Raw genomic sequence first — 15,622 nt, 5'->3', positions numbered from 1 at the left:
TCATGAAAATACCTATGGATCGAGGATAGCTCTGTGTAGGTATAAATCTTTTTATTCCACATGTGAGCTGAAAGAGTGTGGAGCTGAGCTGCACTGCTGTAGAATCTAAACAAAATCACCAAAATTGTTATTTACTTTGGCCTGGGTCAGACTAATAATAATACCAACAAAATACAGTAACTTCTAAATATAAAAGCTGTCAGAGCACACTGTCAAAATCTGAATTTTAGTCTACTCTGCATTTTATATATATTATGTTAAATAGTTAAACATTTCAAAAGAAGGGATAAATGTTAACAAGAAAAAGAGCAGAATGTACCAAACAGTATGAAAAGATATCATGAATTCCATTAATAAGCTACAAATAGAGAACTGCAATGTTACTAATTTGCAAGTGTAAGGTCAGATGAGATTTTGGGTTACTCCGTTCACTCATCCCAAAGTAAAAAAAGCAGTGAGATCACTTTGCACATGGCAAAGTTTAAAAGTAAAGTGCCAAATAAAAACACCCTGTAATCAGCAAACATTCCTGTTACCTACTTCTGACTGAATTTCAGTGTTCTCAGTAAAGTTTTTCAGAGCGCTTAGTTTTGCAATAAGGCTGTTATATGCTGGAATCTTAAGTGAATCAACCAAATAGGAAAGTAACACGTTTTGCCCAGTATAGGAAAAAAACAAAACTGAAGAAACTCATCAGCAACAGAAATAGGAAAGTCTACAACAAAGTTTCTGACCATTCACCCTAAGGATATTATGGCTGTGACAGCTGGCCTGCTACTTCAGCATTTAGACACTGCTCTTCTGAAATGGAATTATGATCAGCACTTGTCCAAATCTAAACTTGCAACAGGAATGGACTGCTGGACATGGGTAATGCTTCTTATATTAAATTGCAAATAATAGGTCTTGAAGTGGAAAAAACATGGAAACAAGCAAACTGATTAGTATGTAGTTTTTCACCTATGAGAAAGTGCTGTTCTGCATGTAATGGGAGCAGGGATGAAAAAGAACAGTATTCTCACCTCCAGAATCATTTCTTATGGCATTATGGCAAAATAAGGAAAAACCTTCAGTATTTTATTCACAGGTAGGCAAAGTAATTTCATTCAGTTTTGTCAAGTTTAGATATATCAGTGCCTAGACTTATTCTACTTCTGACTTGAATTGTATCCTCTAGTTCGTTAGGGTATAAACTGCAGTTCCAATCCTCTGCATTTTTTTGTATTAATGTTTAAGAGACAGCAATTGGCTGTGTGTCTCATTTCTCCACCAAATGTGTCTGCAAACAATATTTTTCTGAGTTTCACTGTAGGTCCCCCATTGCTGTTTGCCCTAAGGAATCACAATAATTCGTTTTGTTCAAAACTATTGGCAGTGGACAGAATGAGTGGGAATGGTTGGAAAGGAAGAAAATACTGAAAAATATGGTTACTGCATCTCTTTTGAAGATTAAGTTTCACTTACACTACAAAAAACAGCGAAACACTCAAAATCAAGACTGCAGTTCATTAAAATACAACTCACTGCACAAGAATTTTCCTAATTATCGGACATTCTTTCCTGGTTACACGAAAGCATTGTACCACCCAGTTATCACTGGTGGATACCAATATACGCACTACCCATTCTCTCAAGTGTCTTCATACTGGAACATTCAATGTAAAATTGTACATGTCTATCAGTTTTTAAAATCACTTTTGTCTTGAATTTGCACAGCTGCCAAGTCCGCTTTAGGAGCACAGGTCAGCAGCTGTATTAGCAGACAGGCAAATTTCTGAACCCATGGACAAAAAAATTAACTCCACACCTGATGGTTCCTGTCCTCTCCACCATCAGCAGGGCTGAGCCATTTCCTCTCAAGACAGCAGCTGTTCTTTGTGCCAGAGGAACCAATTTTTTTTTCACTCATCTGAAGGCTAATTACCTAAAATTACCCTGACGGTTTATCTATTGTTCCCCTTTATCTTTTGTCTTGTCTAACATAAGCTTCTTAAAATGTCTGGACAGAACTAAGCCCACTGAGCATGTCCTAGCAAATAAACCACCAGACTAACACCTGTGCTTTACTTAAGATGAATGCTTAAGCTAGATACTAGGAGAAGTACTTCTCATTGTACCCCAGTTTACCTCGTATTTGTAACATCTTTTCAAAAGCAGTGACACCGAGAAGCAACACACATAAAAGGTAGGTGTAATAAATAATTAGGTCTCTAATTGCATGAAAGAAACTTCAAGTTAAAGTGCATCTACAATTAGTTTAAAACCACCTCATAATGCTTGCAAACAAACACTTGGTGTAAATGACCTCTGAGAGGTACAATCTGTATACACTGAAAAGAACTACATTCAAATATCTAGGTTGGCAATAAAGACCAAATATTCATCTGTGTGGAGAGTCATATTGTGTTCATGTCTTATTTCAGCCAAATTCAGAAGAAATCAGGACCTGCAATCACAAACTTACTGGTTTTCTAATTTCATTAAGATTGGTTCACCAGGTACGCAATCCTAGGAATAATTTATTCGATAAAATACATATGATCACTTTATTTTCTACTACTGTTCTTTGATTATTGCTTTTTTTAACCATGCACATGCAACAAACACACAGCTAAAACCAGATAAGTACTTACTGATCCCTTTTCCATCACTCTGTTCAACATGACAACACCACGGCTTTTCTGTTCCCAAACCATCTCCCAAAAGTGACCACAAGTATTTGGCAAAGGACCCTGCACAGACAGAATCCCCAGAAATAAGCATTATTTTCTGTTAATGTCAGAGCAATGTTCCTTGGTAAAAGTCACTGCACTAGGCAACAAATTTGGGTAAGTAACAAGCAAACTTCTTATTTTAAACTGTAAAAAAGTGGTGCTATAGCTTTAAGTTCCATTTTCCCCACCGTGAATTCACCTATGAAAGTGTGGTAAATCTGTTTCCCACACATAACAGGAAGAGAGAAGTAGTCTCATTTGCGAGAAGAGAACTGGGAATGAAAAATGCTGAGAGAACTTTCTTAGGAAGGGCAAACGAGTAATGGGGAAATGAGTCCTCATTAACTAAAAGCAGCATTAAAGCATATGTTTAACTATTCTGCAATATATCATTGTTATTCATAACACTTGAAAATTACTAAATTGAATGGAGAAACATTCAAAAGACTGAAAATGCCAGATAACTTAACGAGCTTAACAGGTTTCAAGAATCTTCATGGATATTGCACTGTTTGCTTTGGGACTGAACAAAATGATAACTCCTTTTCAAGAACTATCTACTCGCAAAGTAGAGTCCCTTATAAGCTAGTAATTGTGTTACTCTTCTCCACTCCAGAATCACTGCCCTGAATTTTTGGCAACACAAACCAACACCATCGTGCCTCTCTCATTCACTATCCAACGCCTTGTTCAAAGAGAACAGTGGGCCAGGGTCCTCAAAAAGAATGACTGGATTTAAATAAAGCCATTCAAATCCATGAAATGCTGTATGAAACAGATAACTGACACAAGTTAGCTGTACATCTGCCTACTCCACATAGATGTTTCTCTCTTCAATGCTATGATCAGTCTCACTTGTCCTGAATTAAAAAAATAAGAGTGTGCACAGAATTGTTCTCTTATTGAACTTTCCACTGTCCATTGCTTCATTAGAGATTTATCTTCATTCTCTGGAAACAGGAAGGAAGAGCTGCTAACTTTTGCTTGAAAATATTAATCCCAGTCTACCTTTATCTAAAGCTTGGAGGAAGAAAAAAAAAATTGCCAAGATTAGAGACCAGGACTGTCTCCAGGGAACTGAACATTTAGGACAAACAAGAATTCTGGCACGGTTGTTAGCTCTCAGAATAAGAAGTCAGGGTATCTAATCATTTTTAAATCTATTACATAAATAGGTGTGGAAGTCACAGATTCAGTGAAAACCAGCAACTTCTTCCCCCCATACCTTCCTCATCACAGAAGTATTCAAGTTAAAGGTAGAAGCATCAGCATTGCCCAGCATGCACCTTTTGGAGGTTGGGTTGTTAAGAGTTAAAACAAATTACTTGTAAATACTATACTAACATCACTTTCAGAAGGACACAACTACAAATATGTGGTGGAGCATACTGCTTATTTGGAACAGCAGATCAGGGCCCTTAGAAATTAATTACAAGTATAAGAAAATTTCTAATATATTTTATATAACTTCTGTCCTATTCAACATAATGTTCTTAATATCCATTATATTTAAAGTATGTTATTCCAAATAGATTTTGAAATTCTTGAGGTTCACGTATACAGTTCTGTAAATGTGAAGCCTTCCTATTGCATGACTGTTCAGAGAATATATAGTGGACATAAGCCTATAATGGTCCAAAGCCCTTATGCTGGCTTTCCATGTAGGAGAAATGTGATTCATTTCAACCACATCTAAATGTTGCCTGTCATAAGCCAATGCATCATAAACAGATTTCTTCAAGTATGTTAGCTTCTGTTCTAAAACAAAACCTAGATGAGCCTAAAGCTGGATATACATAGGGGCTGAGGTCCTCTACGAAAGTCAGTCAGTACTGACAGGGAGCAGGAAAAAATACATATTGTTTCTGTAAAATTGTTCTGTGCATACACTATGTTTAAATTTATATAACTATGCATGTGGATATATAACTAGTTTTAAAATACAGAAAACAAACATGATAGGCTAAAGAAATCCTACGAAAAACAACTCCAATCACCGTATGATTTCTATTATCCACTGCCAGCAATTACCTGGGTCAGGATGTAGCTCCTTTGGGCCTCTTCCATTTTTATCAAACTAGCATTGATATAGTCATTGTCACCTTGGTTTAGCTTAATTCGACTGTGATCAACTGCAGCATAATTAGAAAACACTGGTTAATGCATATGCAGCACAGCACAATCCATGTACAATCTCATCAGATATTAGGATCAAAAAGACTGAGTCCTCCTGAAGAGTGAAAAGACCTTAATCAAGTATACAGCAGAAGTGTTGCCTGGTACCTGTAACTCTGTAAATACAATATAAATACTATGAGAACAGCACTACACACCAAGACAGTGAACATAACTCAGACTTTGTATATATTGCAAGAATGGAAGCATTTGCATCTGAAGATAAGCAAACCTTAACTGTATTTGTAAACCAGATCATACTGACCTCTTTGTACAGTTATCAAGATACTGATTTTAAATACATCTAATTACACAACTGTATATCTTTGTAGCTTAAACATTCAAAACTAGCTTCTTCAAGACTGATAAAAGTTTGCCTTAATATATATTGGACAAACAGAACAGATTTCTTATTCTTCTTGTAGACATTTAGATATTTTTCTCAACCTGATCACACAGTCGTGTACTGAAAAAATAACAAAAAACTCCCCCCAGTTACTGCAAACATCATTTCATTGCTCTTTTGTTAGTTTCGGCTTGCTCTATTTGGATTAAAAATACACACAAGAGTTTCCACATTTTGCAAGAAAAGCCAAACAGACCCGAAGCAGTATTATCTAAAGAAAAAAAAAGCCCATTTGCAACTCAACCCCAAATACTAGAATTTCTTTGTAAACTACGTGCAACATGATTGTTCCCTACTGAATTGTCTCAAAGTCTCAAGTGACCTTTAACCACTGGTATATGGCAATACTCTGTCTTCAAACGGAATATAGATATATGCCCAATGAGAGAACCTACATGGCACCTGTATTCGAAACAGGCAGCACTGCTGCACCCTCAAAGAAGAGGGAAAGAAGTCCCAGAAGGGGCATTGCCATTTAGGGCAGAGAAGGCAGTTTAGTGAACCAGCTGTGAACTTTCCCTACTGTCTCACATACCAAACGTTACTTGCTGATCATTTCACTCCGGTTCTGTGGTTCTCTGCATCCCACGTGTTTTCGTTGCTGCAATCTCTCTTGCACCCCAAAAGCAAGCATGCTGCACACAGGGCAGTCCTGATTGGTATCACCTTCACTTGGTATGCGGGATCATGGAAGGAAAGACAGGCTGCAACACTGAACTGTGCTGTCACTGCAGGGTGCCTTGCAGTGAGGACATGTGCTCAGAGACGCACTTCTTACCGGCAAATTCACATGTCATAATTCATACAAATTGAGAAGTTTCCAGAATGTTTAATGATAATCATTTCAGAAACAGAGGCCTCAAACTAACATTACCACCTTTGCAACTTCCTGTTTTCTCTGGCCTTAATAGCTTAGGATTTATTTCCAGTCATGTTTTATGCAAGGTCTTCCCCATCTCAAAAAAGGGCAATTATGCATTATTTACTAGAAGAACGCTCATGGAAAGGATACTTGCATTCTTATTAATGCTATTTCAACCACCATTCTTCTCTATCATAATGATTAAATGGTAAAGCAAGTTCTTCTCTTCAGATTTCTGTCCACAAATACAGAATCTACAGTATGCTACTACAGTCTAATCCTATGGATATAATGACATTCTGTGATACCTGTAACATTAACAAAAGAATTGTCTTGGATACATATCTATATATGAGGGATATCTATTAAAGATGTCTAACAGAAATCTTGTTCTTACAAAGAGCCCTTAACTGTAAAAAGAAGTCATTAGAGGTCAACAGTCAGTTACAAACAATGGAAAAGAAAGTGTACTTACAGGGGCTGACATCTCTGTACCTATTTCTGTTTTTGTTTCTGGGATGTTTGGCCACTTTACATGGAAAGTCACTGGCTTCATGCCTGATGTCCTTAAAAAAATAAATTAAAGTCTTAGATGGGAATCCTTCTAATATCATCATACCATTAGCTATTTTAAGACAAATATCCAATTAACATGACAGTTTCATACACTGGAGTTTTAGACAGTAAGGTCTTCGGGCTTCAAATTAAGAACTGAATTTAAATTTATCAGAATACAGCATTAACATTATTTGCAGGTTAAAATATTATCTTGCATAATAAAACAGTAAAACTTTAAGTAGTAGTACCAGACATTATGACTTTACACACCTGATGAAGCAGAGTCTCTGCCCCAAAGCACTTTCATATAAACTGCTTTATGCAGTTGTTTCCACTCTCAGTGGAACTATCAATTATTTTTCTGACTCAGCAACAAATTAGAAAGAGTTCACTATGATAGAAAAACCTGTCTACCCCTCGGCATCGAATACACAGAGTGATGCGTCAACAACTGCACGCTACAGTCATGCCTAAGATCATTTCGATCTTTATCTTCACTTATCAGTAAGATGTCACAAACCTGCAAATGGCAAAAGAGTATTTGTATCCAATGCATATGCACAACTAAACCATATGACCATATGAACCATCTCAAGCATACATCAAGGGTTTCCTCCAGGCTGTTTCAGCACCGTGTTATACTTCAGACATCTGATACAATTTGAGAAGATGCAATAAAAAGAATTCTAATGCCCTTGGACTTTAGTCTCAATTTGTAGAAATAGAACTTCCCACTGTAAATAAATACTGCATAAGTACACAATTCTTAAAAATTATAGTATTAGGAACTTCAAGATGAAGCTGTCAGGTTTAACCAAAATTAATGAAAACTGAAGGAATGGATTTACTATAAAACAGATATTTAGACAGGATAAATAAGTTTAGGAAGTCCTAAGACAAATAGTTTGCGCAACTACTTGAAGTGAACATTTGAACCTAGCCCAGAGGCCATTCAAAAATAATCATTAAAACCTAATCTTTCAGCTAAATTCATCCCTTTTCATAAAATGAAATCTACTTTGTTAAAGATAATTAACTGAATGAAGCTGAGTACTACATTAAGTAAGCTTTCTGTCCAGATACAGATACATTAGAGCATGGATGCTGAGCCACACATCTATAACCAATGTGAGCAGAGAACAGGCTTCTGCACACTTGAACACAGCCCATGTGCAGGGCTGTTTGTGGTATGTAGACCACTTGCACAGAAAGGCTGGGCACTCCTACATTAAAAGTTTCACACTAGCCCAGGCTCTCGTTTAAATTGTGGTAGCTTTCCAACAGAGGAAGAGGATTTTATACCACCTCAAAATCTTAAAATACAGGCCAGGTTTCTGCCAGTTTTGCATAAAGAATCATTTACAATGCTGTGGGCTACCTGCTTCAGATTCACCTTTCTCTACCCCATTATTCAAATAGATATCTATTTACACTGAATATTACATGTCAAGCTAAGAGTTCTATTTTACCTCTACCTGCTCAAAATTAGTACAGTATTCTGAAATGGCTCCTCACTGAAATAAGCCGAGACATCAGCTGCTGTCTTTTTATAACTTAACACATGTCTGCTAGTATTTCTGCTTATGAAGAATGCAGTCTGGAGAATATGATCTCGACTGCCACAGTCTAATATCTCAACCACGAAGCAACTAAAATGGCTGTTTTCCTAAATTCAGCCCTGACACTAAGTTGGTGATTCTGCATTTTGCAGTGCTTTTTTTTTTTTTTCCCCCCCTCTTCTGTACTCACTGTACAGGATTAACAAGAGACAAAAACAAGGAACTAGGAAAAATGGTTTTCTAGATCTCTAACCACATTTCCCACAGAGCCTACTTTTTTTTTTTTTTTTTTTTTTTTTAAGTGTAAAGAAACTGCTCAGGGTCCATTTGAAAAGAAAATAGCAAAATGCAAACCAAAACATAAATCCTTAGGCTTTTTTTGCTGTAAATTTTGGGTTAAACTAGTTAAGGTTATTGTTAGGCTATTGTTTGGGGACTAAAGAGTTGGCTATTACCTCACTACCAAAATACTACCTTTTTTTCTTTTTTTTTTAAAAAAGAAAAGATGCTAAGATGCCTAAACATACAGAAAGAATAAATGACTTGAAGATGCATAACTCCCACAGGCATAGAGAAATAAAAAAGAAGTTACCCATGTACCTTTCAGGAGCACAGACAATTTTAATAGCATAACACATTTCTGAAGCAAGTTTCAAAGACAGGGAAAAAATGAAAAAAAAAAAAAATCTAGTTCTAGTAGGGACCTAGATCTTGCACCAAGCAAGCTGCTGCTCTGCATGAAGATCCAACTAGCATATGACATTTCATTTCTAAATGTAATGAATACCAATAAAATAGAAAATCCTGAAGGTCATGCATGCCTGCTCCTCAGTGGTCAGATCCCTGCCTGAAAAGATGGGGCACCCTCATGTCAGCAATATGGAATAAAAGTGTTTTTTTGCCTAGAGTAGTTGCTTGAGCACCTAACAGTAATGAGATATCTAAGATCACTTCCAGGATATGAACCTGACTTCAGTGGAAATCAGATGGTCTTCAACAGAAGATTATTGGAGAGAAATACTCGAGTGACAAGTTATGTGAAATGGTCTTCTTGTTATAGGCTTTCTTGTATGTTCCTCAGAAGCTTCTATGATCGGTTAGTGCAAGAGTCAGTGCATCAAATTAGGAAACTATTGATGCAGGTGGTAGGGCAGTTTCAAAATACATCAATAATACTACTACAAGATCTCCCTGCTGGAGAAAGCAGACTCATGCAAAGCATAGAATTGTTATGCTACAAGGGACCCGAAGCCAGCAATGTTACAAGAACTGAAGTTAGCGGATGAATACAGGGATTGATAAGGTTAACACTTTCTTGAATCACACTCGTAGTCACACTGCAAAGATACTGTTATTTAAAAAGGAAGCACAGCATTTCATTTAAAAGGTCATGTAATATAAAACTTCAAAGAGGAAGGGCTAGAACTGAAGTCAGTTTTCCAAAGTTAAATGCTTCTGTTTTTGAGCATGAGTCATTCCATGCCACTCATCTCCTGGTTTTAAGTCCTGTACACAGTGCAAATACCCCCAATAATTTCAGGGGTGGAAAGAGGAAGTCTGCTGAAGTGCTGTTCTTCAAATGGAACGTTCTTGTTGCTGTTAAGTTGTAGCAGTGACTGGAATAAGAAGGACTTCAGTGCTTTTCAAGAGAAGGTGGTTACTCTCCGTTACAGGAATGGATTCAATTTGGCTTAGCAGTATCACATTTCCTGTTGCAAAGATAGGACAGAGATTGCAAGGGGTAGACAGCTGTGCTATTTGGATAAAAGACACTGGTCCTCCGAACACATCCTTGCTCTCCAGAGTTCTTGAGACGTTCAGCAGGAAGAGGTGTTCATGGTGGCTCAGTCCCTTGTCCCAAAGCCTTCTGCACCAGATTTCCTGACCCTTCTCCCAGCCACAAACCTAACCTTAGTAATTCACTCCAGAGTCCACAGCCCCTTGATTTCATTCCTCCCAGCCTTCAAAAAATTGCCCCCAGTTCAGTCTCTTAACCCCTAGCTACTCTAGAGCTCTAGGTCTGTTAACTCCTCCTTCACCCAATCAGTACTTTCTGTAATCTTTTCTCCTACTTGTCCTAGCCACTGGCACTCAGCACCACCCAGTTTTGCCATACCTAAACACTAGCACAACAGCATATTGACTATACCCTCACTATCTCGCTCACAAATACAAGCAGGAGGTTTAGAAAGAACATAAACTTAAAAAAAAAAACTTCCTATAAATATTAGGTAAGCTCACACGAAGAGGCTTTCACGACATTAGTCACTGAAGCATATTGCAATGTTGCTCAGGTTTGCATGTCAGTATTTCCAGAAAAGAAACTAAATATTCAGTATAAAGGCTTCCTCTAAACTTTTGAGCAGGCCTCAATTTGATCACACTTTTTATTTTACTACATCATAAATTCTGGAGTAGCTCAGACCAAGAGATAATGATATACTGCCATTGTAACAGTTCTGCTCCTATGGGAAACAGCAATTGCCAAGATCTTATCAAGACCTACAGAAGTGCACAGTAATCTATCTACTGAGGCAGTCATACTAAGGAAGGCAACTCACAGGAAGCATATAAACACTTAAATGAAAAAAAATAGCAGTTTTAGCTCAAGGGCTTTGTTGTACAAGAAGAAAAAAAAGAATGTATACTCTTAAAGGTAGCATTAAAAAAAAAGATGATGCTACTGTAGTTTTCTTTTTCTTTTTTTTTTTAATGTCTTCCACTTTTTACACTTGACGTAGTGAAGTTAAATAGCAAAGCTGAAAGCTGCTTTTTCTGAGATGTCTTTACAGCTGATATCAGAATGGAAAAAAGTTAGTACAATTATATGAAGTAGCAAAGACCTGTACAGAGGATCACAAGAAAAACTGATAGTACTAAGGGGTCCAAAACAGCTACCTGACACAAAGAGGAAAACGTCTTCAGATTCCGTTTGCACAGTAGCAAATTTAGTCACTGAGAAACAGTGAATAGACTCCTTCTCTACAAAATAATTTTGCTAACATATAAAGCATACCAAGATCGACTTTTCATTCAACTCACTTTGACAAACAAGACTGGACTTCTTATACCATAAGAAACTTGATATCAGGACATTTGGATGGGGATGAGAAATGAGGATGTAACTTGTAGGTAATGAGAAGCTCAATGTGTATCCAAAGACCAGATAAATGAATGGACAATTACATCATGTAACAATAATCATAACAACAAGCTTCAGAATTTCTACCAGATAAATGAAATACATGTCAATTTTAATCCCCTTTTTTGAACATTTTATCTAGTCTCTCAGTTTTGCTGTCAAGGAAAAATGATAATATTGATTTGCTTATTAATATGTCTCCAAAAAGCCAATGAGCTGGTATGCTGAGCCCCTTCCAGAGGTCAAGCTGCATGGAGAGAGAGAAAGGGACAGGCTTGTTTAAAGTTCAACAAAACTGTTACATCAGTTAAAAAAAAAAATGTCACACACTTGCAACATGGTTTTCCTAGAAAGCCCTTTGCTAATTCAGCACTATGTGGGCAATCTGGAACAGGTTGTAGCAATGCAGCGTAAGCAATGCTTCTATCACTATAGTCAGCTGGCTGCGGGCACGGAAATAACCCCCTAGGAGAATGTAAACGAGGCATGATCATGTTATTAAAATCATATCAGCACTGGGGAAAGGGTACTAATTTTTCCTGGGCTCATCTTGTTCTTTACCGCTAGCAAGTATTATAGACTATTTCTCATCTAACTGTTTTAACACATCTAACTAGAAATTCAAAAATTATGAAAGTTAATCCTGCAGTACCTTTTTGTACCCACTTCACCATGGTATATAACTGAACACTGTAAATGTTCAATGAAACACTTGCACCCAAGCTGTTCTTACAGCATAGGTATGCACTTGAGTAAGGGAGAAGGCCACACACTTGTGCCATTTAGCAACTCCAATAGTGCGATATATATTTTGCATGTTGTCAAAAGGAAAACATTTCTGTAGTATAAATCCTGCAACTTCGCAGAATTCAGTTGTTCGGATTCTCATACTGGTTCAGCGTCATTACCTGCAACGAGTAAAGACTGATTTTTAACTCCAACTTTTTTTGAGGGTTGAAGAAGAGCAGGGGCAACCAGAGATTGACTGTTTGTGCTGAGCATTGTACTAAACTCTAATATTAGGTTAAAGAATTACATGGGCCTTCTCAAATTTCAGTAAGTTCAAAATACAGTTTGTCCTTGAAATTTATGACCCATAACAGAAGAAGTTCAGAGTAGCTGGCAGGAACACTTGGCTTCTGGTGTTTTGTAGCAACGAACTCACTGCCAAAACAGGAAACAACTGAATGGAGGGTCGTTATAAGAAAATAACCCAGGTTCTCCCCTCATTTTCATGTCCATCTCAATTTTTTTCTCCAGCAATTCAATCTGCTCCAGAAGTAAATCTGAGATGTTACTGGAAGGACAGACACTTTCGAGAAGACAAAATGGTTTTCTCGACAGCTATTTTGCAAAGGAAAAGCTTTGCTATCTTTATCATCAAAGGAAGTCAGTGCCAGGAAATAAACCACAGTCTTATTAAGTGTTCTTATTAAAGAGGTTCTAAGTAAGTTACTCATCTCCTATAAGAAAAACAATCACAGAGATGAGATCCAGATCTTGATTTTCCTGAACATTAGGGGTCTCCAGATAAAGAATTTCGGCTTAACCTCATCTTGAACAGACTGATGCATTGGAAAGCCCAGGTATCTACATAGCTCCTGAAGGAATTAAGTCTTTGCAAATCCAGATTTTATTTGCAGTATGGGTTTGTATGAGTTTAAAGTATCTTTCCTGATCTGTATGGTTTTCCAGGCTTTGTAAACTGACAACAGTGATTCTAAACAGAGTCCTCCTTTCTGAATTACCTAGTATTTTCATTCTAACATCTTGCAAGCCACCTAACAGCAAAATAACTTTTATAGGACAACTACCACAAAAGAAGGCGGTAAAGGCTGTGTGTGTGTAAACTTTGAAGGCTTCAGGGAGGGTGGGGAGGAAAGGGAGAGAGAAGACCTAAAAAAGTAAAGATACTAGAAAGAAGAGGAGGGGCGAGAAAAGTTTCATCCCACACCTTTTCACAGTAAAGCCAGAACACTGTGCTGCACAACCAAGACGTATTTTCTAGAATTTAAACAAGCTGCAAATGACAAGCTGTAAATTGGAAACCAAAGGACAAGAGATGCCCTTGGAACCGCTGTAGATGTTTCTCAAGGGGATCTCTGACTTCATGAAACAGGGCCTGTGGAACAATTTTTTATTTACACTCACTCCCAATCCCCTACTATCTTTCAGAGACATTACATACAGTGTAAATAACCTCAATCAGTATTAAGAAAGCAAGACTTTAATATGTCTCCAAATTCTTGCGTAATGCATAATCACCATTTCATCTTTGGATAAAACAGCTCATAAGACAAAAAAAAAAAAAAAAAAAAAAAAAAAAAAAAAAGTAAGGTTCTCTTGATTTTAAGGGCCTCTTTCTCAGCAAGATTACAAAGTGATACAGTGAATTTCAAGCTGTCTGTACCAACGTTACTGGTTGTTCACTGTTTGGTCATTAGTATAGGCACACTACTCACTTTTTGGTCATTAGTCACTAATATTTTAAAGTTTTATTGGTTAAGAAGGTTTTTTTTTTTAATCATGAAACAGCTACATATTTCCTCCCAAATTCCCCAAAACTACATAGATATTTTCAAACTCTTGATAGAATTTGAAGTGTTTAAATTTATTTACACAGGTCTCAGAAAACAGACACCCAGGTTAACAAAGCAATCAGAAAATGTACATTAAAGTTCAGTATTAGAAGTTCAGTGTATAAATCCAAAAAGTCTGACTCATTTATAAAGCTCAATGTTCTGCACAGAAAAAAAAAAGTCTTAAAAGGTTAGTGATATGATAGTCTTCTGTTTAAACATTTCAAGGATTGTGCTAGAGCAAGCACAGAAGGCTTCAGCTGATGGCTAACTAGTCCTTTTTGCCCAGTCGGTTCCACCACTAACAGCTGGCCTCCATGCGAGAATTTCCAACTTTTTCAAATTTAGTATCTGTCTTATAGAAATAACTTACTTTGTGCAAATCTGTAATAAAACAGAGATTAAAAATTTCATAATCTCTATGTAACAGCAGCCAATTGACACCATATCTCTCAGTAACCAGAGTTCTATTTACTAAAAGCTAGTAGGAGGCAACACCATGTTGAGGTGACTTAATCTGTAACAGTTTTATCCCTCTACCAAATGGGCTTTGGATAAAATACTCTTTTATGTAACAGGCATTTGATCAAGCTATAAAAAACCACTTCATCACTCACTAAAATCAACAGCTATAAACCAGATTTTGCTCTGACTTTTATAGGTAATCTGATGGATAAAGACACACATGGAACATGCATGTGCGCACACGCTTTACACCCGAGAAGAACAAACCTAGTTCTGACCAGGTTAAGATGACTGGGCAACTAGAAATATCTACAAAAATCATCATCATTGTATCATCACTTAGAATCTGGATTTCATTAAAGAGAAGTTCACACTGTTTGGAAGAGAGAGAGAAATAACTTCAAAATAGTTACAGAAAAAAAATCAAGAATTTACAGAGAACAGTATGTGAATCATGCTAAGTATACTAATATGTGTCTGAAAAACACCACTAGTTGAGTTGCATCTGTTCAGTAATAAAGGCACTCAAAAAAGACTTTGACTTGGTATATTTGGAGGAGTCAGACAATTCTAATTGTCTTAGAGAGACTATATTTTGTCAATGAGAACAAGTTTTATGGTACTCAAGTGAAGGAATATTTCATTCTCTATATAAAATTATTACATAGTACATACATAGTAATAATTTTACTCCCTAAGTGTCTTAAAGCTTTATATGCTGTTTTAAAAACTATAGTATTAAAACTAACAAAAAAATCTGAAAATTCATTTTCCATTACAAACTGCAAGAATAGTGACAGCGAAAAAGCTTTGTTCATCCCTAAATGTGACCAGAACAGAATTAAACAGACAGAAGGAATAAACTGAACTATCTTATAAGGTTTTTGTTTGTTTTTTACTCTGCTTCAGGATCTATTTTCAGATGTTTCCTCTTTACTTCTGCCATGATCACGCAAACATATGGATAGCCCATTTTTGGAGCCCTGAATTCTACCAAGTAGCGGCTAATTTATTTTCAGAAGATACAGAAAAGGTACTGAAGTAAAGGGAGAAGAGCAGTGGGAATTCTTGTCCCATATAAACAGAAACTACCTGTAAACTTCGTAAGCATTACAAGAATTACCCCAGATAACTCTTATTCAGATTTAAATCTCACCTTTAG

At 36.7% G+C, this 15,622-nt stretch overlaps 1 protein-coding gene across 1 annotated transcript in view; it reads right to left on the bottom strand.

Annotated features, from left to right (window-relative positions):
• The window catches only part of PTPN1 (protein tyrosine phosphatase non-receptor type 1), a 46,494-nt gene that overhangs the window by 10,375 nt on the left and 20,497 nt on the right, over nt 1-15,622 (bottom strand). Inside the window, exons 2-4 of the mRNA XM_026099606.2 lie at nt 6,633-6,723; nt 4,746-4,846; nt 2,634-2,732 (exon numbers count right to left, since the gene is read on the bottom strand). Coding sequence (XP_025955391.1) covers nt 2,634-2,732; nt 4,746-4,846; nt 6,633-6,723 — 291 coding nt within the window. The remainder of the gene's footprint in view (nt 1-2,633; nt 2,733-4,745; nt 4,847-6,632; nt 6,724-15,622) is intronic.

This window comes from Dromaius novaehollandiae, chromosome 16, assembly GCF_036370855.1.
Source record: "Dromaius novaehollandiae isolate bDroNov1 chromosome 16, bDroNov1.hap1, whole genome shotgun sequence".
NCBI classification, from domain to species: Eukaryota; Metazoa; Chordata; class Aves; order Casuariiformes; family Dromaiidae; genus Dromaius; species Dromaius novaehollandiae.
Note: the sequence above shows the minus strand (reverse complement) of the source record. Positions and strands in the feature narration are given on the sequence as shown.